The sequence below is a fragment of the Oncorhynchus clarkii genome, unplaced genomic scaffold (assembly GCF_045791955.1).
Source record: "Oncorhynchus clarkii lewisi isolate Uvic-CL-2024 unplaced genomic scaffold, UVic_Ocla_1.0 unplaced_contig_6237_pilon_pilon, whole genome shotgun sequence".
Classification (NCBI taxonomy): Eukaryota; Metazoa; Chordata; class Actinopteri; order Salmoniformes; family Salmonidae; genus Oncorhynchus; species Oncorhynchus clarkii.
Window position 1 is genome coordinate 127,501 of NW_027258037.1, and position 25,000 is coordinate 152,500.

A 25,000-nucleotide genomic window follows, 5' to 3' on the forward strand; every position below is an offset into this window, starting at 1 on the left:
TGGTGATATTTACAAAATATATATACAAAGATCTGACTTCAAAATGTCAGCATTAAAAAGAAAAAGCCTCTCTACAGGTATAACCTGTCTGAACCAATAAAGCACAGCTGGGGTGTACCAGGCTAAGACACAGCCTCCCCTTAGTTACCCAACAGCTGGGGTGTACCAGGCTAAGATACAGCCTCCCCTTAGTTACCCAACAGCTGGGGTGTACCAGGCTAAGACACAGCCTCCCCTTAGTTACCCAACAGCTGGGGTGTACCAGGCTAAGATACAGCCTCCCCTTAGTTACCCAACAGCTGGGGTGTACCAGGCTAAGACACAGCCTCCCCTTAGTTACCCAACAGCTGGGGTGTACCAGGCTCAGATACAGCCTCCCCTTAGTTACCCAACAGCTGGGGTGTACCAGGCTCAGATACAGCCTCTCCTTAGTTACCAAACAGCTGGGGTGTACCAGGCTCAGATACACCTCCCCTTAGTTACCAAATAGCTGGGGTGTACCAGGCTAAGACACAGCCTCCCCTTAGTTACCCAACAGCTGGGGTGTAACAGGCTCAGATACACCTCCCCTTAGTTACCCAACAGCTGGGGTGTACCAGGCTCAGATACAGCCTCCCCTTAGTTACCCAACAGCTAGGGTGTACCAGGCTCAGATACAGCCTCCCCTTAGTTACCCAACAGCTGGGGTGTACCAGGCTCAGATACAGCCTCCCCTTAGTTACCCAACAGCTGGGGTGTACCAGGCTCAGATACAGCCTCCCCTTAGTTACCCAACAGCTAGGGTGTACCAGGCTCAGATACAGCCTCCCCTTAGTTACCCAACAGCTGGGGTGTACCAGGCTCAGATACACCTCCCCTTAGTTACCCAACAGCTGGGGTGTACCAGGCTCAGAACACCTCCCCTTAGTTACCCAACAGCTGGGGTGTACCAGGCTCAGATACACCTCCCCTTAGTTACCCAACAGCTGGGGTGTACCAGGCTCAGATACACCTCCCCTTAGTTACCCAACAGCTGGGGTGTACCAGGCTCAGATACACCTCCCCTTAGTTACCCAACAGCTGGGGTGTACCAGGCTAAGATACACCTCCCCTTAGTTACCCAACAGCTGGGGTGTACCAGGCTCAGATACACCTCCCCTTAGTTACCCAACAGCTGGGGTGTACCAGGCTCAGATACAGCCTCCCCTTAGTTACCCAACAGCTGGGGTGTACCAGGCTCAGATACACCTCCCCTTAGTTACCCAACAGCTGGGGTGTACCAGGCTCAGATACAGCCTCCCCTTAGTTACCCAACAGCTGGAGTGTACCAGGCTAAGATACAGCCTCCCCTTAGTTACCAAACAGCTGGGGTGTACCAGGCTCAGATACAGCCTCCCCTTAGTTACCCAACAGCTGGGGTGTACCAGGCTCAGATACACCTCCCCTTAGTTACCCAACAGCTGGGGTGTACCAGGCTCAGATACAGCCTCCCCTTAGTTACCCAACAGCTGGGGTGTACCAGGCTCAGATACACCTCCCCTTAGTTACCCAACAGCTGGGGTGTACCAGGCTCAGACACAGCCTCCCCTTAGTTACCCAACAGCTGGGGTGTACCAGGTTCAGGTACAGCCTCCCCTTAGTTACCCAACAGCTGGGGTGTACCAGGCTCAGATACAGCCTCCCCTTAGTTACCTACACCACTCCCCTTATTCTGGTCTCTACACCCCTCACCCCTCCCCTTATATTGGTCTCTACACCCCTCCCCTTATTCTGGTCTCTACACCCCTCCCCTTATTCTGGACTCTACACCCCTCACCCCTCCCCTTATTCTGGTCTCTACACCCCTCCCCTTATTCTGGTCTCTACACCACTCCCCTTATTCTGGTCTCTTCAGCCCTCACCCCTCCCATTATTCTGGTCTCTAAACCCCACCCCTTATTCTGGTCTCTACACCCCTCCCCTTATTATGGTCTCTACACCCCTCACCCCTCCCCTTATTCTGGTCTCTACACCCCTCTCCTTATTCTGGTCTCTACACCCCTCACCCCTCCCCTTATTCTGGTCTCTACACCCCTCACCCCTCCCATTATTCTGGTCTCTACACCCTTCCCCTTATTCTGGTCTCTACACCACTCACCCCTCCCATTATTCTGGTCTCTACACCCCTCCCCTTATTCTGGTCTCTACACCCCTCCCCTTATTCTGGTCTCTACACCCCTCCCCCCTCCCATTATTCTGGTCTCTACACCACTCACCCCTCCCCTTACTCTGGTCTCTACACCCCACCCCTTATTCTGGTCTCTACCCCCTCCCCTTATTCTGGTCTCTACACCCCTCCCCTTATTCTGGTCTCTACACGCCTCCCCTTATTCTGGTCTCTACACCCCTCCCCTTACTCTGGTGTCTACACCTCTCTCCTTATTCTGGTCTCTACACCCCTCCCCATATTCTAGTCTCTACACCCCTCCCCTTATTCTGGTCTCTACACCCTTTCCCTTATTCTGGTCTCTACACCCCTTCCCTTATTCTGGTCTCTACACCCCTCCCCTTATTCTGGTCTCTACACCCCTCCCATTATTCTGGACTCTACACCCCTCACCCCTCCCCTTATTCTGGTCTCTACACCCCTCCCCTTATTCTGGTCTCTACAGCCCTCCCCTTACTCTGGTGTCTACACCCCTCCCCTTATTCTGGTCTCTACACCCCTCCCCTTATTCTGGTCTACACAACCCTCCCCTTATTCTGGACTCTACACCCCTCACCCCTCCACTTATTCTGGACTCTACACCCCTCACCCCTCCCCTTATTCTGGTATCTACACCCCTCCCCTTATTCTGGTCTCTACACCCCTCCCCTTATTCTGGTCTCTACACCCCTCACCCCTCCCCTTATTCTGGTCTCTACACCCCTCCCCTTATTCTGGTCTCTACACCACTCACCCCTCCCCTTATTCTGGTCTCTACACCCCTCACCCCTCCCATTATTCTGGTCTCTACACCCTTCCCCTTATTCTGGTCTCTACACCACTCACCCCTCCCATTATTCTGGTCTCTACACCCCTCCCCTTATTCTGGTCTCTACACCCCTTCCCTTATTCTGGTCTCTACACCCCTCCCCTTATTCTGGTCTCTACACCCCTCCCCTTATTCTGGACTCTACACCCCTCACCCCTCCCCTTATTCTGGTCTCTACACCCCTCCCCTTATTCTGGTCTCTACAGCCCTCCCCTTACTCTGGTGTCTACACCCCTCCCCTTATTCTGGTCTCTACACCCCTCCCCTTATTCTGGTCTCCACACCCCTCCCCTTATTCTGGACTCTACACCCCTCACCCCTCCACTTATTCTGGACTCTACACCCCTCACCCCTCCCCTTATTCTGGTATCTACACCCCTCCCCTTATTCTGGTCTCTACACCCCTCCCCTTATTCTGGTCTCTACACCCCTCACCCCTCCCCTTATTCTGGTCTCTACACCCCTCCCCTTATTCTGGTCTCTACACCCCTCACCCCTCCCCTTATTCTGGTCTCTACACCCCTCACCCCTCCCATTATTCTGGTCTCTACACCCTTCCCCTTATTCTGGTCTCTACACCACTCACCCCTCCCATTATTCTGGTCTCTACACCCCTCCCCTTATTCTGGTCTCTACACCCCTCCCCTTATTCTGGTCTCTACACCCCTCCCCCCTCCCATTATTCTGGTCTCTACACCACTCACCCCTCCCCTTACTCTGGTCTCTACACCCCACCCCTTATTCTGGTCTCTACCCCCTCCCCTTATTCTGGTCTCTACACCCCTCCCCTTATTCTGGTCTCTACACGCCTCCCCTTATTCTGGTCTCTACACCCCTCCCCTTATTCTGGTCTCTACACGCCTCCCCTTATTCTGGTCTCTACACCCCACCCCTTATTCTGGTCTCTACCCCCTCCCCTTATTCTGGTCTCTACACCCCTCCCCTTATTCTGGTCTCTACACGCCTCCCCTTATTCTGGTCTCTACACCCCTCCCCATATTCTAGTCTCTACACCCCTCCCCTTATTCTGGTCTCTACACCTTTTCCCTTATTCTGGTCTCTACACCCCTTCCCTTATTCTGGTCTCTACACCCCTCCCCTTATTCTGGTCTCTACACCCCTCCCCTTATTCTGGTCTCTACACCCCTCCCCTTATTCTGGACTCTACACCCCTCACCCCTCCCCTTATTCTGGTCTCTACACCCCTCCCCTTATTCTGGTCTCTACAGCCCTCCCCTTACTCTGGTGTCTACACTCCTCCCCTTATTCTGGTCTCTACACCCCTCCCCTTATTCTGGTCTCCACACCCCTCCCCTTATTCTGGACTCTACACCCCTCACCCCTCCACTTATTCTGGACTCTACACCCCTCACCCCTCCCCTTATTCTGGTATCTACACCCCTCCCCTTATTCTGGTCTCTACACCCCTCCCCTTATTCTGGTCTCTACACCCCTCACCCCTCCCCTTATTCTGGTCTCTACACCCCTCCCCTTATTCTGGTCTCTACACCCCTCACCCCTCCCCTTATTCTGGTCTCTACACCCCTCACCCCTCCCATTATTCTGGTCTCTACACCCTTCCCCTTATTCTGGTCTCTACACCACTCACCCCTCCCATTATTCTGGTCTCTACACCCCTCCCCTTATTCTGGTCTCTACACCCCTTCCCTTATTCTGGTCTCTACACCCCTCCCCTTATTCTGGTCTCTACACCCCTCCCCTTATTCTGGACTCTACACCCCTCACCCCTCCCATTATTCTGGTCTCTACACCCCTCCCCTTATTCTGGTCTCTACACCCCTCCCCTTATTCTGGTCTCTACACCCCTCACCCCTAAACCCCACCCCTTATTCTGGTCTCTACACCCCTCTGGTCTCTACACACCCCTCCCCTTATTCTGGTCTCCACACCCCTCCCCTTATTCTGGACTCTACACCCCTCACCCCTCCACTTATTCTGGACTCTACACCCCTCACCCCTCCCCTTATTCTGGTATCTACACCCCTCCCCTTATTCTGGTCTCTACACCCCTCCCCTTATTCTGGTCTCTACACCCCTCACCCCTCCCCTTATTCTGGTCTCTACACCCCTCCCCTTATTCTGGTCTCTACACCCCTCACACCTCCCCTTATTCTGGTCTCTACACCCCTCACCCCTCCCATTATTCTGGTCTCTACACCCTTCCCCTTATTCTGGTCTCTACACCACTCACCCCTCCCATTATTCTGGTCTCTACACCCCTCCCCTTATTCTGGTCTCTACACCCCTCCCCTTATTCTGGTCTCTACACCCCTCCCCCCTCCCATTATTCTGGTCTCTACACCACTCACCCCTCCCCTTACTCTGGTCTCTACACCCCACCCCTTATTCTGGTCTCTACCCCCTCCCCTTATTCTGGTCTCTACACCCCTCCCCTTATTCTGGTCTCTACACGCCTCCCCTTATTCTGGTCTCTACACCCCTCCCCTTATTCTGGTCTCTACACCCCTCCCCTTATTCTGGTCTCTACACGCCTCCCCTTATTCTGGTCTCTACACCCCACCCCTTATTCTGGTCTCTACCCCCTCCCCTTATTCTGGTCTCTACACCCCTCCCCTTATTCTGGTCTCTACACGCCTCCCCTTATTCTGGTCTCTACACCCCTCCCTCCCTTATTCTGGTCTCTACACCCCTCCCCTTATTCTGGTCTCTACACCCCTCCCCTTATTCTGGTCTCTACACCCCTCACCCCTCCCCTTATTCTGGTCTCTACACCTTTACAGCCCTCCCCTTACTCTGGTGTCTACACTCCCCCCTTATTCTGGTCTCTACACCCCTCCCCTTATTCTGGTCTCCACACCCCTCCCCTTATTCTGGACTCTACACCCCTCACCCCTCCACTTATTCTGGACTCTACACACCCTCCCCTTATTCTGGTGGTCTCTACAGCCCTCCCCTTACTCTGGTGTCTACACTCCTCCCCTTATTCTGGTCTCTACACCCCTCCCCTTATTCTGGTCTCCACATCTACACCCCTCCCCTTATTCTGGTATCTACACCCCTCCCCTTATTCTGGTCTCTACACCCCTCCCCTTATTCTGGTCTCTACACCCCTCACCCCTCCCCTTATTCTGGTCTCTACACCCCTCCCCTTATTCTGGTCTCTACACCCCTCACCCCTCCCCTTATTCTGGTCTCTACACCCCTCACCCCTCCCATTATTCTGGTCTCTACACCCTTCCCCTTATTCTGGTCTCTACACCACTCACCCCTCCCATTATTCTGGTCTCTACACCCCTCCCCTTATGCTGGTCTCTACACCCCTTCCCTTATTCTGGTCTCTACACCCCTCCCCTTATTCTGGTCTCTACACCCCTCCCCTTATTCTGGACTCTACACCCCTCACCCCTCCCCTTATTCTGGTCTCTACACCCCTCCCCTTATTCTGGTCTCTACAGCCCTCTCCTTACTCTGGTGTCTACACCCCTCCCCTTATTCTGGTCTCTACACCCCTCCCCTTATTCTGGTCTCCACACCCCTCCCCTTATTCTGGACTCTACACCCCTCACCCCTCCACTTATTCTGGACTCTACACCCCTCACCCCTCCCCTTATTCTGGTATCTACACCCCTCCCCTTATTCTGGTCTCTACACCCCTCCCCTTATTCTGGTCTCTACCCCTCACCCCTCCCCTTATTCTGGTCTCTACACCCCTCCCCTTATTCTGGTCTCTACACCCCTCACCCCTCCCCTTATTCTGGTCTCTACACCCCTCACCCCTCCCATTATTCTGGTCTCTACACCCTTCCCCTTATTCTGGTCTCTACACCGCTCACCCCTCCCATTATTCTGGTCTCTACACCCCTCCCCTTATTCTGGTCTCTACACCCCTCCCCTTATTCTGGTCTCTACACCCCTCCCCCCTCCCATTATTCTGGTCTCTACACCACTCACCCCTCCCCTTACTCTGGTCTCTACACCCCACCCCTTATTCTGGTCTCTACACCCCTCACCCCCCCCCCTCACCCCTCCCCTTATTCCCTACACCCCTCACCCCTCCCCTTATTCTGGTCTCTACACCCCTCATTCTGGTCTCTCTCTACACCCCTCCCCTACACCACTTATTCTGGTCTCTACACCCCACCCCTTATTCTGGTCTCTACCCCCTCCCCTTATTCTGGTCTCTACACCCCTCCCCTTATTCTGGTCTCTACACACCTCCCCTTATTCTGGTCTCTACACCCCTCCCCTTACTCTGGTGTCTACACCCCTCTCCGTATTCTGGTCTCTACACCCCTCCCCATATTCTAGTCTCTACACCCCTCCCCTTATTCTGGTCTCTACACCCTTTCCCTTATTCTGGTCTCTACACCCCGTCCCTTATTCCGGTCTCTACACCCCTCCCCTTATTCTGGTCTCTACACCCCTCCCCTTATTCTGGTCTCTACACCCCTCCCCTTATTCTGGACTCTACACCCCTCACCCCTCCCCTTATTCTGGTCTCTACACCCCTCCCCTTATTCTGGTCTCTACAGCCCTCCCCTTACTCTGGTGTCTACACCCCTCCCCTTATTCTGGTCTCTACACCCCTCCCATTATTCTGGTCTCCACACCCCTCCCCTTATTCTGGACTCTACACCCCTCACCCCTCCACTTATTCTGGACTCTACACCCCTCACCCCTCCCCTTATTCTGGTATCTACACCCCTCCCCTTATTCTGGTCTCTACACCCCTCCCCTTATTCTGGTCTCTACACCCCTCCCCTTACTCTGGTGTCTACACCCCTCCCCTTATTCTGGTCTCTACACCCCTCCCCTTATTCTGGTCTCTACACCCCTCACCCCTCCCCTTATTCTGGTCTCTACACCCCTCACCCCTCCCCTTATTCTGGTCTCTACACCCCTCCCCTTATTCTGGTCTCTACACCCCTCACCCCTCCCCTTATTCCGGTCTCTACATGTTCAATGATGCTTGAGACCCGACATGCCAAGAGTGTGCAAATCTGTCATCAAGGCAAAGGGTGGCTATTTTGAAGAATATAAAATGTAAAATATATTTTGATTTGTTTAACACTTTTTCGGTTCCTACATGATTCCATATGTGTTATTTCATAGTGTTGATGTCTTCACTGTTGTTCTACAATGTAGAAAATAGTCAAAATAAAGAAAAACCCTTGAATGAGTAGGTGTGTCCAAACTTTTGACTGGTACTATACTGTCACACACACTGAACACACACACCCTTCCGATCTTTCTATATAATCCACACGCTCAACAAAACAAACATTATCGTGTGTTTTCTTGCCTCTCAGAAGGGATGTTAATATAATACAAGCAGTAGGAAAACCCACAATTATTCAGGCAATTATTACCCCTCTGTCTCTCTCTCTCTCTCTCTCTCTCTCTCTCTATCTCTCTCTCTCTCTGTCTCTCTCTCTCTCTGTCTCTCTCTCTCTGTCTCTCTCTCTCTCTCTATGTCTGTCTCTCTCTCTCTCTCTCTCTCTGTCGCTCTCTCTCCCTCTGTCTTTCTCTCTTCCTGTCTGTCTCTCTGTCTCTCTCTCTCTGTCTCTCTCTCTCTCTCTCTCTGAACAGAGGTGTTGTTGATGTGCTAGCAGCTAACCTGTATTCCCCCACAGGCTTCTCTCTCTCTCCCCTCCTACACTATTATTTATCCTCTTCCATCCTCTCTCCCTCCCTCTCTCTCCCTCTTCCCCTCTCCCTCCCTCTCTCTCCCTCTACCCCTCTCTCTCTCCCTCCCTCTCTCTCCCTCTCTCTCTCTCCCTCTTCCCCATCACCATTCATCCAAGCAACAATCACCCAGTAACCATACCTCCCCCTGTCTCCCCTACATATCTATATACCCCTGTCTCCCCTACATATCTATATGCCCCTGTCCTCCCTGTATTTCCTACACATCATTCCCTCGTCTTCTCCTGTCTGTTCCTGCCCATGCTAAGAGCTATCTGATGAAAAATTAATGGGCTCACATTATTGATGCAGCCTGGAGATTGTTTCATTCATGATTGGTGATAAAACACTACCTTCCATCCCTCTACCTCTCCTCTCCTCCAGTCCTCTCCTCCATTCCTCTACCCCCATCTCTCTACCTCTCCTCTCCTCTCCTCCATCCCTCTACCTCTCCTCTCCTCCATTCCTCTACCCCCATCTCTCTACCTCTCCTCTCCTCTCATCCAGTCCTCTCCTCCATCCCTCTACCTCTCCTCTCCTCTAGTCATCTCCTCCATCCCTCTACCCCCATCTCTCTACCTCTCCTCTCCTCTAGTCCTCTCCTCCATTCCTCTACCCCATCTCTCTACCTCTCCTCTCCTCTCTACCTCTCCTTTCCTCTCATCCAGTCCTCTCCTCCATCTCTTTATCGCTCCTCTCCTCCAGTCCTCTCCTCCAGTCCTCTCATCCATCTCTCTACCCCATCCCTCTACCTCTCCTCTCCTCCATTCCTCTACCCCATCTCTCTACCTCTCCTCTCCTCCATCGCTCTACCTCTCCTCTCATCCAGTCTTCTCCTCCATCTCTCTACCTCTCCTCTCCTCCATCCCTCTACCTCTCCTCTCCTCCATCTCTCTACCTCTCCTCTCCTCCATCCCTCTACCCCATCTCTCTACCACTCCTCTCCTCCATCTCTCTACCTCTCCTCTCCTCCATCTCTCTACCTCTCCTTTCCTCCATCTCTCTACCTCTCCTCCATCTCTCTACCTCTCCTCTCCTCCAGTCCTCTCCTCCATCTCTCTACCACTCCTCTCCTCCAGTCCTCTCCTCCATCTCTCTACCTCTCCTCTCCTCCATCTCTCTACCGCTCCTCTCCTCCATCCCTCCATCTCTCTACCTCTCCTTCTCTCTTCTCCTCCACATCTCATTCTTCCTTCATAACTCATTTGTCTCTTCCAACTCCTTCCCTCCATCCTCACCTCAAACCTGCCTACCAGGAGGGAGAGAGACGTACTGATGAGACTGGCTGTGTGAGAATGGTGAACACCTCAAACCTGCCTACCAGGAGGGAGAGAGACGTACTGATGAGACTGGCTGTGTGAGAATGGTGAACACCTCAAACCTGCCTACCAGAAGGGAGAGAGATGTACTGATGAGACTGGCTGTGTGAGAATGTTACACGGTTTCTCATCACACACACACAACCACCAGCATAACCTGGCCACATCATCGCGTCATTGCGCATCGCTTCAGTGTCTGTCTCTCTCTGTGTGTGTCTGTGTGTGTGTGTGTGTGTGTAGTTTATGGGTGTATATTAGGGATTAATGGGCTTGCAATCTGGTGGTTCTTAATCGTTCTGCTTTTATCATGCCTGGGTCGCTCAGAGAGAAAACGTAAATTGTCTCCACGAGCAGATACCGTAAAGCTCTGTGTATAGGCTGTTTGATGGGACATACCGTAAATCTCTGTGTATAGGCACACACCTGTTTGTTGGGACATACCGTAAATCTCCGTGTATAGGCACACACCTGTTTGTTGGGACATACCGTAAATCTCTGTGTATAGGCACACACCTGTTTGTTGGGACATACCGTAAAGCTCTGTGTATAGGCACACACCTGTTTGTTGGGACATACCGTAAATCTCTGTGTATAGGCACACACCTGTTTGTTGGGACATACCGTAAATCTCTGTGTATAGGCTCACATATGTTTGTTGGGACATACCGTAAATCTCTGTGTATAGGCACACACCTGTTTGTTGGGACATACCGTAAATCTCTGTGTATAGGCTCACATATGTTTGTTGGGACATACCGTAAATCTCTGTGTATAGGCACACACCTGTTTGTTGGGACATACCGTAAATCTCCGTGTATAGGCACACACCTGTTTGTTGGGACATACCGTAAATCTCTGTGTATAGGCTCACACCTGTATGTTAACTTCATGTTAAGTCTAATCTATCATACAAACACATTTCAAAAGACAACTCCCATTTCTCCCTTGAGAATCGATTTGCTTCACCATGAAAGTGTGAGAGAGTTTTATTAATAAAATCCGTAGTTTCAACTCAAGGGGTTGTTATCTATATTCAGCCAACTGTCAACTCAAGGGGTTGGTATCTACATTCAGCCAACTGTCAACTCAAGGGGTTGTTATCTACATTCAGCCAACTGTCAACTCAAGGGGTTGTTATCTATATTCAGCCAACTGTCAACTCAAGGGGTTGTTATCTACATTCAGCCAACTGTCAACTCAAGGGGTTGTTATCTATATTCAGCCAACTGTCAACTCAAGGGGTTGTTATCTATATTCAGCCAACTGTCAACTCAAGGGGTTGTTATCTATATTCAGCCAACTGTCAACACAAGGGGCTGTTATCTATATTCAGCCAACTGTCAACTCAATACCTTGCTTTTTCTCCAGAGGAAAGTCTCTCAGGATGAAGGATTCTGCTTCCTTAGACTTCACTGAGTCCAGTGGTACTTTCACTCACACACACACACACACACAGCGAGCAGCGAGCACAGCGAGTAAGACTGTGACACGGTGACAGGAAGACATAACTATCACTTCCAGGTCGGAGCACGGCAAAGTCACCGCCACCGGAATCTTCAGGATTACCCAGAGGCCAGTGCGGGCCTTCTGAACAGAACCCGCGTGACGTCTGATTGTCAGAACGTTGTGGGGACGTCGGAGGCCCACGCTGGGTAATAGGCCAACTCACTCTCTCATACTCTCTCCTTCCTGGGTGGTTCCGTCTGACATTTAGTGGACTGATCAAAATAGACTGAAGCCCGGGGAAGGATTTAACATGAACACCGATCAGCCTGCTACTTTCTGCCTCTTTTAAATCCCTCTTTGTTTTGCCCTTCTTACCAAGCGGTTTTTAAAGTCAGCGTTCTGTAAAGTACAAAGAAACATCAAAGCCCAGCAGAGGACCAGCAGGTGAATCTTTTTCATTGACAATGTTTCACATCACAGATCTTTCTCTGCGTCTGAAAAGGCTTTTATGCACACAGCTTTTAGTCAGTTCTGTTGGCTGGGATCTGGCTGTGTTCTGGCTGTGTTCCGGCTGTGTTCTGGCTGTGTTCTGGCTGGGATCTCGCTGTGTTCTGGCTGTGTTTTGGCTGTGTTCTGGCAGTGTTCTGGCTGTGTTCTGGCTGTGTTTTGTATGAGCTGGGATCTGGCTGTGATCTGGCAGTGTTCTGGCAGTGTTCTGGCTGTGTTCTGGCTGTGTTTTGTAAGAGCTGGGATCTGGCTGTGTTCTGGCTGTGTCCTGGCTGTGTTTTGTAAGAGCTGGGATCTGGCTGTGTTCTGGCTGTGCTTTGTAAGAGCTGGGGTCTGGCTGTGTTCTGGCTGTGTTCTGGCTGTGCTTTGTAAGAGCTGGGGTCTGGCTGTGTTCTGGCTGTGTTCTGGCTGTGTTTTGGCTGTGTTTTGGCTGTGATCTGGCTGTGTTCTGGCTGTGTTTTGTAAGAGCTGGGATCTGGCTGTGTTCTGGCTGTGCTTTGTAAGAGCTGGGGTCTGGCTGTGTTCTGGCTGTGTTCTGGCTGTGTTTTGGCTGTGTTTTGGCTGTGTTCTGGCTGTGTTTTGTAAGAGCTGGGATCTGGCTGTGTTCTGGCTGTGCTTTGTAAGAGCTGGGGTCTGGCTGTGTTCTGGCTGTGTTTTGGCTGTGCTTTGTAAGAGCTGGGGTCTGGCTGTGTTCTGGCTGTGTTTTGGCTGTGTTCTGGCTGTGTTTTGTATGAGCTGGGATCTGGCTGTGTTCTGGCAGTGTTCTGGCTGTGTTCTGGCTGTGCTTTGTAAGAGCTGGGGTATGGCTGTGTTCTGGCTGTGTTCTGGCTGTGTTTTGTATGAGCTGGGATCTGGCAGTGATCTGGCAGTGTTCTGGCAGTGTTCTGGCTGTGTTCTGGCTGTGCTTTGTAAGAGCTGGGGTCTGGCTGTGTTCTGGCTGTGTTCTGGCTGTGTTTTGGCTGTGTTCTGGCTGTGTTCTGGCTGTGTTTTGGCTGTGTTCTGGCTGTGTTTTGGCTGTGTTTTGGCTGTGTTCTGGCTGTGTTTTGGCTGTGTTCTGGCTGTGTTCTGGCTGTGTTTTGGCTGTGTTCTGTCTGTGTTCTGGCTGAGTTTTGGCTGTATTTTGGCTGTGTTATGGCTGTGTCATGGCTGTGTTCTGGCTGTGCTTTGTAAGAGCTGGGGTCTGGCTGTGTTCTGGCTGTGTTTTGGCTGTGTTCTGGCTGTGTTCTGGCTGTGTTCTGGCTGTGTTCTGGCTGTGTTTTCGCTGTGTTTTGGCTGTGTTCTGGCTGTGTTCTGGCTGTATTCTGGCAGTGTTCTGGCTGTGTTCTGGCTGTGTTCTGGCAGTGTTCTGGCTGTGTTCTGGCTGTGTCCTGGCTGTGTTTTGGCTGTGTTCTGGCTGTGTTCTGGCTGTGTCCTGGCTGTGTTTTGGCTGTGTTCTAGCTGTGTTCTGGCTGTGTCCTGGCTGTGTTCTGGCTGTGCTTTGTAAGAGCTGGGAGCTGGCAGGCAGGACTTCTATTGGAAGACACCTGCCTTTGACTACCTATAATGGAACCTTACTGCCTGTCTGTAACAGAGCTCTCTGACTGTCTGGACTGGAACCTTACTGCCTGTCTGTAACAGAGCTCTCTGACTCTCTGGAATGGAACCTTACTGCCTGTCTGTAACAGAGCTCTCTGACGGTCTGGAATTGAACCTTACTGCCTGTCTGTAACAGAGCTCTCTGACTCTCTGGAATGGAACCTTACTGCCTGTCTGTAACAGAGCTCTCTGACTGTCTGGAATGGAACCTTACTGCCTGTCTGGAATGGAACCTTACTGCCTGTCTGTAAAATATCTCTCTGACTGTCTGGAATGGAACCTTACTGCCTGTCTGTAACAGAGCTCTCTGACTGTCTGGAATGGAACCTTACTGCCTGTCTGGAATGGAACCTTACTGCCTGTCTGTAAAAGAGCTAACTGACTGTCTGGAATGGAACCTTACTGCCTGTCTGTAACAGAGCCCTCTGACTGTCTGGAATGGAACCTTACTGCCTGTCTGTAACAGAGCTCTCTGACTGTCTGGAATGGAACCTTACTGCCTGTCTGGAATGGAACCTTACTGCCTGTCTGTAACAGAGCTCTCTGACTGTCTTGAATAGAACCTTACTGCCTGTCTGTAACAAGGCTCTCTGACTGTCTTGAATAGAACCTTACTGCCTGTCTGTAACAGAGCTCTCTGACTGTCTTGAATAGAACCTTACTGCCTGTCTGTAACAAGGCTCTCTGACTGTCTTGAATAGAACCTTACTGCCTGTCTGTAACAGAGCTCTCTGACTGTGTTGAATTGAACCTTACTGCCTGTCTGTAACAGAGCTCTCTGACTGTCTTGAATAGAACCTTACTGCCTGTCTGTAACAGAGCTCTCTGACTGTCTTGAATATAACCTTACTGCCTGTCTGTAACAAGGCTCTCTGACTGTCTTGAATAGAACCTTACTGCCTGTCTGTAACAGAGCTCTCTGACTGTGTTGAATTGAACCTTACTGCCTGTCTGTAACAGAGCTCTCTGACTGTGTTGAATTGAACCTTACTGCCTGTCTGTAATGGAACCTTACTGCCTGTCTGCAGCGACTGTAACAGAACTCACCCAGAGCTGAAGGCACAGAGAGAGGATGGGAGACATTTCCACCTATCCACTCCTCTCACATCTACAGGACTGGCTGAGGGTTGGAACTCAGCAAGATAAAGGGGGAGAGTGGAGCAGCAGGGAGACAACGGGGAACAGCTGGAGAGATGAAGGCCAGTGTCTGTGGAAATGTCTCCGTGGTGGAGGGATGGGGGGCTGAACTAAGAACGGTCTGTCCTCTGGTCCTGGACTGTCACAGGCTACATCTCTCAGAGTCTGTCTGCTTCAACTTGACAACTGATGGGAATGATGTTAAGAGACTCTGGGAGATCAAGTCTGTCTTTAGACCTTCCCCTGGCAGTGTCCTGATAACACCATATAAATGTCCACCAACACCCCCTGACAGTGTCCTGACAATGTCCACCCACACACCCTGACAGTGTCCTGACAATGTCCACCCACACCCCCTGACAGTGTCCTGACAATGTCCACCCACACCCCCTGACAGTGTCCTGACAATGTCCACCCACACTCCCTGGCAGTGTCCTGACAATGTCCACCCACACACCCTGACAGTGTCCTGACAATGTCCACCCACACCTCCTGACAGTGTCCTGACAATGTCCACCCACACCCCCTGACAGTGTCCTGACAATGTCCACCCACACCTCCTGACAGTGTCCTGACAATGTCCACCCACACACCCTGACAGTGTCCTGACAACACCATATAAATGTCCACCCACACCCCCTGACAGTGTCCTGACAACACCATATAAATGTATATGCATCTGGATGACAAGCTTCTTGAGGACACACACACACACACACACACACACTCCCATGACATACCCATGATGGAGACGTCATACTCAATGAGTAGCGTAGCCTCCTGTCCACACTGTTTGAGGATGGACATGGCCTCTGCATGGGATGTCCCGTGAAGACGGATCCCATCGATACTCAGGAGCCTGTCCCCTGGCTTCACCGTACCCTCCCTGAGGAGAGAGGAGAGGAAGGGAGGGAGGGAGAGGAGAGGGGGAGGAGAGGGGGAGGGAAGGAGGGAGAGAGGGAGGAGAGAGAGGGAGGGAGGGAAGGAGGGAGGGGGAAGAGAGGGGAGGGAAGGGGAGGAGAGGGGGAGGGAAGGGGAGGAGAGGGGAGGGAGAGGGGAGGGGGAGGGAAGGGAAGGAGGGAGGGGGAGGAGAGGGGGAGGAGAGGGGGAGGGGAAGGAGGGAGAGAGAGGCAGGGGACGGAGGGAGGGAAAGGAGGGGGAGGGAAGGAAGGAGGGAGGAGAGAGGGGAGGGAAGGAAGGAAGGAGAGAGAGAAAGAGAGAGAGAGGGGGGGGGGGGATAGGGAAGATGTCAGTCAGTGAGCTGTGAATTCTCCACTATGACAGAAAATATAAATTGCTATATTTGGTTTCCACAGGTGAGCTAACCGCTAACAGCTAACCGTCCAGCATGATGTGACACTGGAAATGAATCTCCACGCTGTCTCTGCCTTTGATCAGGTTTTATCAGAAACAACCTGTGACAACCGCTAGAATGGAATCCTTTCCTCCTAACTGGAAGTGTGAACACTGAAGCTACATCCTGATTAGACACACTTCTCCTGGTGGATTTAACATGGTGGAAACTACCTCCAGACGATGCTTTTAAACGCTGGGTGGGGAGTGTGCTGCTGGGTGGGGAGTGTGCTGCTGGATGGGGAGTGTGCTGCTGGATGGGGAGTGTGCTGCTGGATGGGGAGTGTGCTGCTGGATGGGGAGTGTGCTGCTGGAAGGGGAGTGTGCTGCTGGATGGGGAGTGTGCTGCTGGATGGGGAGTGTGCTGCTGGATGGGGAGTGTGCTGCTGGATAGGGAGTGTGCTGCTGGATAGGGAGTGTGCTGCTGGATGGGGAGTGTGCTGCTGGATGGGGAGTGTCATTAGAAAGACTTCCTTGACTGATCCTTCAACACAGTCCATTAATAGACTGTTTATAGGGAGGGAGGAGACGGAGAGAGAGACGGAGAGGGAGAGAGAGAGAGAGAGAGAGAGATTGAGGGAGCAAGAGGGAAAGGGAGAGACAGATAGACAGACAGATATAGAGAGACAGACAGATAGAGACAGACATATATAGAGAGACAGACAGATATAGAGAGACAGGGAGGAGAGTAAAAGACAGACAGATATAGAGAGACAGGGAGGAGAGGAAGAGACAGACAGATATAGAGAGACAGACAGATATAGAGAGACAGGGAGGAGAGGAAGAGACAGACAGATATAGAGAGACAGGGAGGAGAGGAAGAGAGACAGATATAGAGAGACATACAGATATAGAGAGACAGGGAGGAGAGGAAGAGACAGACAGATATAGAGAGACATACAGATATAGAGAGACATACAGATATAGAGAGACAGGGAGGAGAGGAAGAGACAGACAGATATAGAGAGACAGGGAGGAGAGGAAGAGAGACAGATATAGAGAGACATACAGATATAGAGAGACAGGGAGGAGAGGAAGAGACAGACAGATATAGAGAGACAGACAGATATAGAGAGACATACAGATATAGAGAGACAGGGAGGAGAGGAAGAGACAGACATATATAGAGAGACAGGGAGGAGAGGAAGAGACAGACAGATATAGAGAGACAGACAGATATAGAGAGACATACAGATATAGAGAGACATACAGATATAGAGAGACATACAGATATAGAGAGACATACAGATATAGAGAGACAGGGAGGAGAGGAAGAGACAGACAGATATAGAGAGACAGACCGATATAGAGAGAAATACAGATATAAAGAGACATACAGATATAGAGAGACAGACAGATATAGAGAGACAGGGAGAAGAGGAAGAGACAGACAACAGTGGCTGGTTGGTTTCCATACTGGTCCCTGGCTACAGTATAGCCACGCCTGAGGGCCTGTTGGTTCCGCCCCTGCACTTAAACACTTCATTTGGATCATTACGTCTTAATGGCAAGGACACCTCTCCTCTCCTCTCCTCTCCTATCCCCTCCTCTCCTATCCTCTCCCCTCATCTCCTCTCCTCTCCTCTCCTCTCCTCTCCTCTCCTCTCCTCTCCTCTCCTATCCTCTCCCCCATCTCCTCTCCCCTCCTCTCCTATCCTCTCCCCTCATCTCATCTCATCTCCTCTCCTCTCCTCTCCTCTCCTCTCCTCTCCTCTCCCCTCCTCTCCTATCCTCTCCCCCATCTCCTCTCCCCTCCTCTCCTCTCCTCTCCTCTCCTCTCCTCTCCTCTCCCAGCTCTTCTCTGTCTTACAATGAGGGCAAAAACAACATTTGAGAGGGTACGCAAAGGGGTACGGGACAATAACACGTTTGGGGACCACTGCTCTACACCTTAACCTTGAACTCTGCTGATGTTTCAAACAAGGTCAAGGTAATGTCACAATGAATGGATACAAGTCAGATCATTGAACTATCTGTGATCTGCTACTCATGTCTAGAATCTGATACACCAGCACTATCTGTGATCTGCTACTCATGTCTAGACTCTGATACACCAGCACTATCTGTGATCTGCTACTCATGTCTAGACTCTGATACAGCAGCACTATCTGTGATCTGCTACTCATGTCTAGACTCTGATACACCAGCACTATCTGTGATCTGCTACTCATGTCTAGACTCTGATACACCAGCACTATCTGTGATCTGCTACTCATGTCTAGACTCTGATACAGCAGCACTATCTGTGATCTGCTACTCATGTCTAGTCAGTGATACAACATCTCACCTGTCAGCAGGTCCACCTGGCCTGATAGTAGTTATGACAACGGGGCGGGATTTGTTCCTGTCCTCGTGGGCTCCTCCTAAACAAACCAACAGACAGTTATCACACAAACAGGTGGGTACGGTAACCAAGGATACATATAATTGATTTGTGCTATAAGAGATCACTGAAGAACCAAGGTAATACTGTAGTACCTGATCACAAAGGAAAACTGTTTAAATGAAACTTCTACACAGGAAACACAGTAGCAATACATTGGCTTTTGCGGCAGGAAGGACTTATTGATTTAGAAACAGAAAGGGCAATTGAATACTTCAACACACTTGTTGAATTGATGACGGAGAGTAATGAGCTGTGGCAACATCTCTGTAGCGTCGACCTTCAAGTTAACTTCCCTCTCTTCAAAGACCGAGGATAACTCACCAAGGGAGCATCACAAATGGAACCCTATTCCCTACATAGTGCATTACTTTTGACCAGAGCCCTATGCACCCTAAAATTAGCAGTGTAGGGAATAGGGTGCGATTTAGGTCGCATTTCTAAAAGTTTGTTCCTATTCGTTTTAATGAAGCTTCATTCCAACTGGGTAAATAGAGTCAACTAGAAGGTCCTATTCTGTAGTCATATTCAGATCACTTTCCTTTGCTCCATACCCCAGTCAAACGGCTTCACACACACACACACACACACACACACACACACACACACACACACACACACACACACACACACACACACACACACACACACACACACACACACACACACACACACACACACACACACACACACACACACACACACACACATACCTCGGATGACAAAGCCAAACGTATTGCCTTCTTTGTGCAGAGTCACCTCAACGCTTTTGAACATCAGCCCAGAGCCCTGAACAGCTGAGGAGAGAGGAGCAAACACTATATAAACACATCACTACCTCCACAGTTACATCATTACACAGTCTGGGAGAGGAGACATCATTACACAGTCTAGGAGAGGAGACATCATTACACAGTCTGAGAGAGGAGACATCATTACACAGCCTGGGAGAGGAGACATCATTACACAGTCTGGGAGAGGAGACATCATTACACAGTCTGGGAGAGGAGACATCATTACACAGTCTGGGAGAGGAGACATCATTACACAGTCTGGGAGAGGAGGCATCATTACACAGTCTGTCTGGGAGAGGAGACATCATTACACAGTCTGGGAGAGAGGAGCAAACACTATATAAACACATCACTACCTCCACAGTTACATCATTACACAGTCTGGGAGAGGAGACATCATTACACAGTCTGGGAGAGGAGACATCATTACACAGCCTGGGAGAGGAGACATCATTACACAGTCTGGGAGAGGAGACATCATTACACAGCCTGGGAGAGGAGACATCATTACACAGTCTGTCTGGGAGAGGAGACATCATTACACAGTCTGGGAGAGGAGACATCATTACACAGCCTGGGAGAGGAGACATCATTACACAGTCTGTCTGAGAGAGGAGACATCATTACACAGTCTGTCTGGGAGAGGAGACATCATTACACAGTCTGGGAGAGGAGACATCATTACACAGTCTGAGAGAGGACACATCATTACACAGTCTGGGAGAGGAGACATCATTACACAGTCTGGGAGAGGAGACATCATTACACAGTCTGGGAGAGGAGACATCATTACACAGTCTGGGAGAGGAGACATCATTACACAGTCTGGGAGAGAGGAGCAAACACTATATAAACACATCACTACCTCCACAGTTACATCATTACACAGTCTGGGAGAGGAGACATCATTACACAGTCTGTCTGAGAGAGGAGACATCATTACACAGTCTGGGAGAGAGGAGACATCATTACACAGTCTGGGAGAGAGGAGCAAACACTATATAAACACATCACTACCTCCACAGTTACATCATTACACAGTCTGGGAGAGGAGACATCATTACACAGTCTGGGAGAGGAGGCATCATTACACAGTCTGAGAGAGGGGACATCATTACACAGTCTGGGAGAGGACATTACACAGTCTGAGAGAGGAGACATCATTACACAGTCTGGGAGAGGAGACATTTTTACACAGTCTGTCTGAGAGAGGAGACATCATTACACAGTCTGGGAGAGAGGAGCAAACACTATATAAACACATCACTACCTCCACAGTTACATCATTACACAGTCTGGGAGAGGAGACATCATTACACAGTCTGAGAGAGGAGGCATCATTACACAGTCTGAGAGAGGGGACATCATTACACAGTCTGGGAGAGGACATTACACAGTCTGGGAGAGGAGACATCATTACACAGTCTGGGAGAGGAGACATTTTTACACAGTCTGTCTGAGAGAGGAGACATCATTACACAGTCTGGGAGAGAGGAGCAAACACTATATAAACACATCACTACCTCCACAGTTACATCATTACACAGTCTGGGAGAGGAGACATCATTACACAGTCTGAGAGAGGAGACATCATTACACAGTCTAGGAGAGGAGACATCATTACACAGCCTGGGAGAGGAGACATCATTACACAGTCTGGGAGAGGAGACATCATTACACAGCCTGGGAGAGGAGACATCATTACACAGTCTGGGAGAGGATACATCATTACACAGTCTGAGAGAGGAGACATCATTACACAGTCTGAGAGAGGAGACATCATTACACAGTCTAGGAGAGGAGACATCATTACACAGCCTGGGAGAGGAGACATCATTACACAGTCTGGGAGAGGATACATCATTACACAGTCTGAGAGAGGAGACATCATTACACAGTCTGAGAGAGGAGACATCATTACACAGTCTGAGAGAGGAGACATCATTACACAGCCTGGGAGAGGAGACATCATTACACAGCCTGGGAGAGGAGACATCATTACACAGTCTGGGAGAGGAGACATCATTACACAGTCTGAGAGAGGAGACATCATTACACAGTCTGTCTGGGAGAGGAGACATCATTACATAGTCTGGGAGAGGAGACATCATTACACAGTCTGGGAGAGGAGACATCATTACACAGTCTGGGAGAGGAGACATCATTACACAGCCTGGGAGAGGAGACATCATTACACAGTCTGGGAGAGGAGACATCATTACACAGTCTGGGAGGGGAGACATCATTACACAGTCTGGGAGAGGAGACATCATTACACAGCCTGGGAGAGGAGACATCATTACACATCCTGGGAGAGGAGACATCATTACACAGTCTGGGAGAGGAGACATCATTACACAGTCTGAGAGAGGAGACATCATTACACAGTCTGGGAGAGGAGACATCATTACACAGTCTGGGAGAGGAGACATCATACACAGTCTGAGAGAGGATACATCATTACACAGTCTGAGAGAGGAGACATCATTACACAGCCTGAGAGAGGAGACATCATTACACAGCCTGAGAGAGGAGACATCATTACACAGCCTGGGAGAGGAGACATCATTACACAGTCTGGGAGAGGAGACATCATTACACAGTCTGGGAGAGGAGACATGAAAGGAAAAGACACCGAGGTGAGATGTGTTTGGTAAAGGTGGCTTTGAACTCCGTGTAAAACAGCTCTGGAAAGGAACAAAGGAATTGTGGGAACTCAGGACTCTGGCTTCAGGCGGAAGATCCAGTTTCATCTAGTATACATCCAGCTTGACTCTATACTCATCCAATTCTATTGATTAGTATCTATCTATTGAACCAATCAGATCAATAGATAAACACGACTAATGTATCTATTGAACCAGTCAGATCAACAGGACTAATGTATCTATTGAACCAATCAGATCAGCAGGACTAATGTATCTATTGAACCAATCAGATCAACAGGACTAATGTATCTATTGAACCAATCAGATCAACATAATGTATCTATTGAACCAATCAGATCAGCAGGACTAATGTATCTATGGAACCAATCAGATCAACAGGACTAATGTGTCTATGGAACCAATCAGATCAACAGGACTAATGTATCTATTGAACCAATCAGATCAACAGGACTAATGTATCTATGGAACCAATCAGATCAACAGGACTAATGTATCTATGGAACCAATCAGATCAACAGGACTAATGTATCTATTGAACCAATCAGATCAACATAATGTATCTATTGAACCAATCAGATCAACATAATGTATCTATTGAACCAATCAGATCAACAGGACTAATGTATCTATTGAACCAATCAGATCAACAGGACTAATGTATCTATTGAACCAATCAGATCAACAGGACTAATGTGTCTATGGAATCAATCAGATCAACAGGACTAATGTATCTATTGAACCAATCAGATCAACAGGACTAATGTGTCTATTGAACCAATCAGATCAACAGGACTAATGTATCTATTGAACCAATCAGATCAACAGGACTAATGTATCTATTGAACCAATCAGATCAACAGGACTAATGTGTCTATGGAACCAATCAGATCAACATAATGTATCTATTGAACCAATCAGATCAACAGGACTAATGTGTCTATGGAACCAATCAGATCAACATAATGTATCACTGACTATGAAGGACTGTATCATTTATAACAACGTGGTCCTAAAACAGTAGAACTCACAGACAGGTGGCAGCTCGTATTCCACCTCTAGAACCACACGTTCTCCGACGTTCTTCAGCAGGCTGATGATCTCGTCGTGACGGAACTTGGTCAGATTGATCCCGTTTACAGACTTGATGTAGTCGCCCACGTTGAGCTGGTCACTCCTACACAGAGAGAGATGGATGGTGTGGTAGAGGAGGGGAGGAAGACAGAGAGAGGGAAAGAGATTGAGACAATCAGAACAGAAGAAGAGAGAAACATAGAGAGAGAAAGATATGGAGACGAGGAGATGAGAGAAACACAGAGAGAGAAAGATATGGAGACGAGGAGATGAGAGAAACACAGAGAGAGAAAGATATGGAGACGAGGAGATGAGAGAAACACAGAGAGAGAAAGATATGGAGACGAGGAGATGGGAGAAACACAGAGAGAGAAAGATATGGAGACGAGGAGATGAGAGAAACACAGAGAGAGAAAGATATGGAGACGAGGAGATGAGAGAAACACAGAGAGAGAAAGATATGGAGACGAGGAGATGGGAGAAACACAGAGAGAGAAAGATATGGAGACGAGGAGATGGGAGAAACACAGAGAGAGAAAGATATGGAGACGAGGAGATGGGAGAAACACAGAGAGAGACAGATATGGAGACGAGGAGATGAGAGAAACACAGAGAGAGAAAGATATGGAGACGAGGAGATGAGAGAAACACAGAAAGATATGGAGACGAGGAGATGAGAGAAACACAGAGAGAGAAAGATATGGAGACGAGGAGATGAGAGAAACACAGAAAGATATGGAGACGAGGAGATGAGAGAAACACAGAGAGAGAAAGATATGGAGACGAGGAGATGAGAGAAACACAGAAAGAGAAAGATATGGAGACGAGGAGATGAGAGAAACACAGAAAGATATGGAGACGAGGAGATGGGAGAAACACAGAAAGATATGGAGACGAGGAGATGGGAGAAACACAGAGAGAGAAAGATATGGAGACGAGGAGATGGGAGAAACACAGAAAGATATGGAGACGAGGAGATGGGAGAAACACAGAAAGATATGGAGACGAGGAGATGGGAGAAACACAGAAAGATATGGAGACGAGGAGATGGGAGAAACACAGAGAGAGAAAGATATGGAGACGAGGAGATGGGAGAAACACAGAGAGAGAAAGATATGGAGACGAGGAGATGGGAGAAACACAGAAAGATATGGAGACGAGGAGATGGGAGAAACACAGAAAGATATGGAGACGAGGAGATGGGAGAAACACAGAAAGATATGGAGACGAGGAGATGGGAGAAACACAGAGAGAGAAAGATATGGAGACGAGGAGATGGGAGAAACACAGAAAGATATGGAGACGAGGAGATGAGAGAAACACAGAGAGAGAAAGATATGGAGACGAGGAGATGAGAGAAACACAGAGAGAGAAAGATATGGAGACGAGGAGATGAGAGAAACACAGAGAGAGAAAGATATGGAGACGAGGAGATGAGAGAAACACAGAGAGAGAAAGATATGGAGACGAGGAGATGGGAGAAACACAGACAGAGAAGATATGGAGACGAGGAGATGGGAGAAACACAGAGAGAGAAAGATATGGAGACGAGGAGATGGGAGAAACACAGACAGAGAAAGACATGGAGACGAGGAGATGGGAGAAACACAGAAAGATATGGAGACGAGGAGATGGGAGAAACACAGACAGAGAAAGATATGGACACGAGGAGATGGGAGAAACACAGAAAGATATGGAGACGAGGAGATGGGAGAAACACAGACAGAGAAAGATATGGAGACGACAGGATGAGAGAAACACAGAAAGATAAATATATGGAGACGAGGAGATGAGAGAAATGTGTGTGTTTTTTGCCAATTTTAACCGCACACTTGTTGTTTGTGTACATGGATTTTATAATGTCGCATGTTTTACCCCCAACACCACTTTCCATCAGTTTGTATAGCAGACCCTCATGCCAGATTGAGTCGAAGGCTTTTTTGAAATCAACAAAGCATGAGAAGACTTTGCCTTTGTTTTGGTTTGTTTGGTTGTCAATTAGGGTGTGCAGGGTGAATACATGGTCTGTTGTACGGTAATTTGGTAAAAAGCCAATTTGACATTTGCTCAGTACATTGTTTTCATT

At 49.4% G+C, this 25,000-nt stretch overlaps 1 protein-coding gene across 3 annotated transcripts in view; it reads right to left on the reverse strand.

The window, feature by feature from the left end:
* The window catches only part of LOC139394611 (glutamate receptor interacting protein 1), a 180,917-nt gene that overhangs the window by 116,893 nt on the left and 39,024 nt on the right, over positions 1–25,000 (reverse strand). For all 3 annotated transcript variants that reach the window (XM_071142710.1, XM_071142712.1, XM_071142711.1), the window contains exons 4-7: positions 22,872–23,017; positions 19,094–19,177; positions 18,285–18,360; positions 15,385–15,530 (exon numbers count right to left, since the gene is read on the reverse strand). In XM_071142710.1, the coding sequence (XP_070998811.1) occupies positions 15,385–15,530; positions 18,285–18,360; positions 19,094–19,177; positions 22,872–23,017 (452 nt within the window). The remainder of the gene's footprint in view (positions 1–15,384; positions 15,531–18,284; positions 18,361–19,093; positions 19,178–22,871; positions 23,018–25,000) is intronic.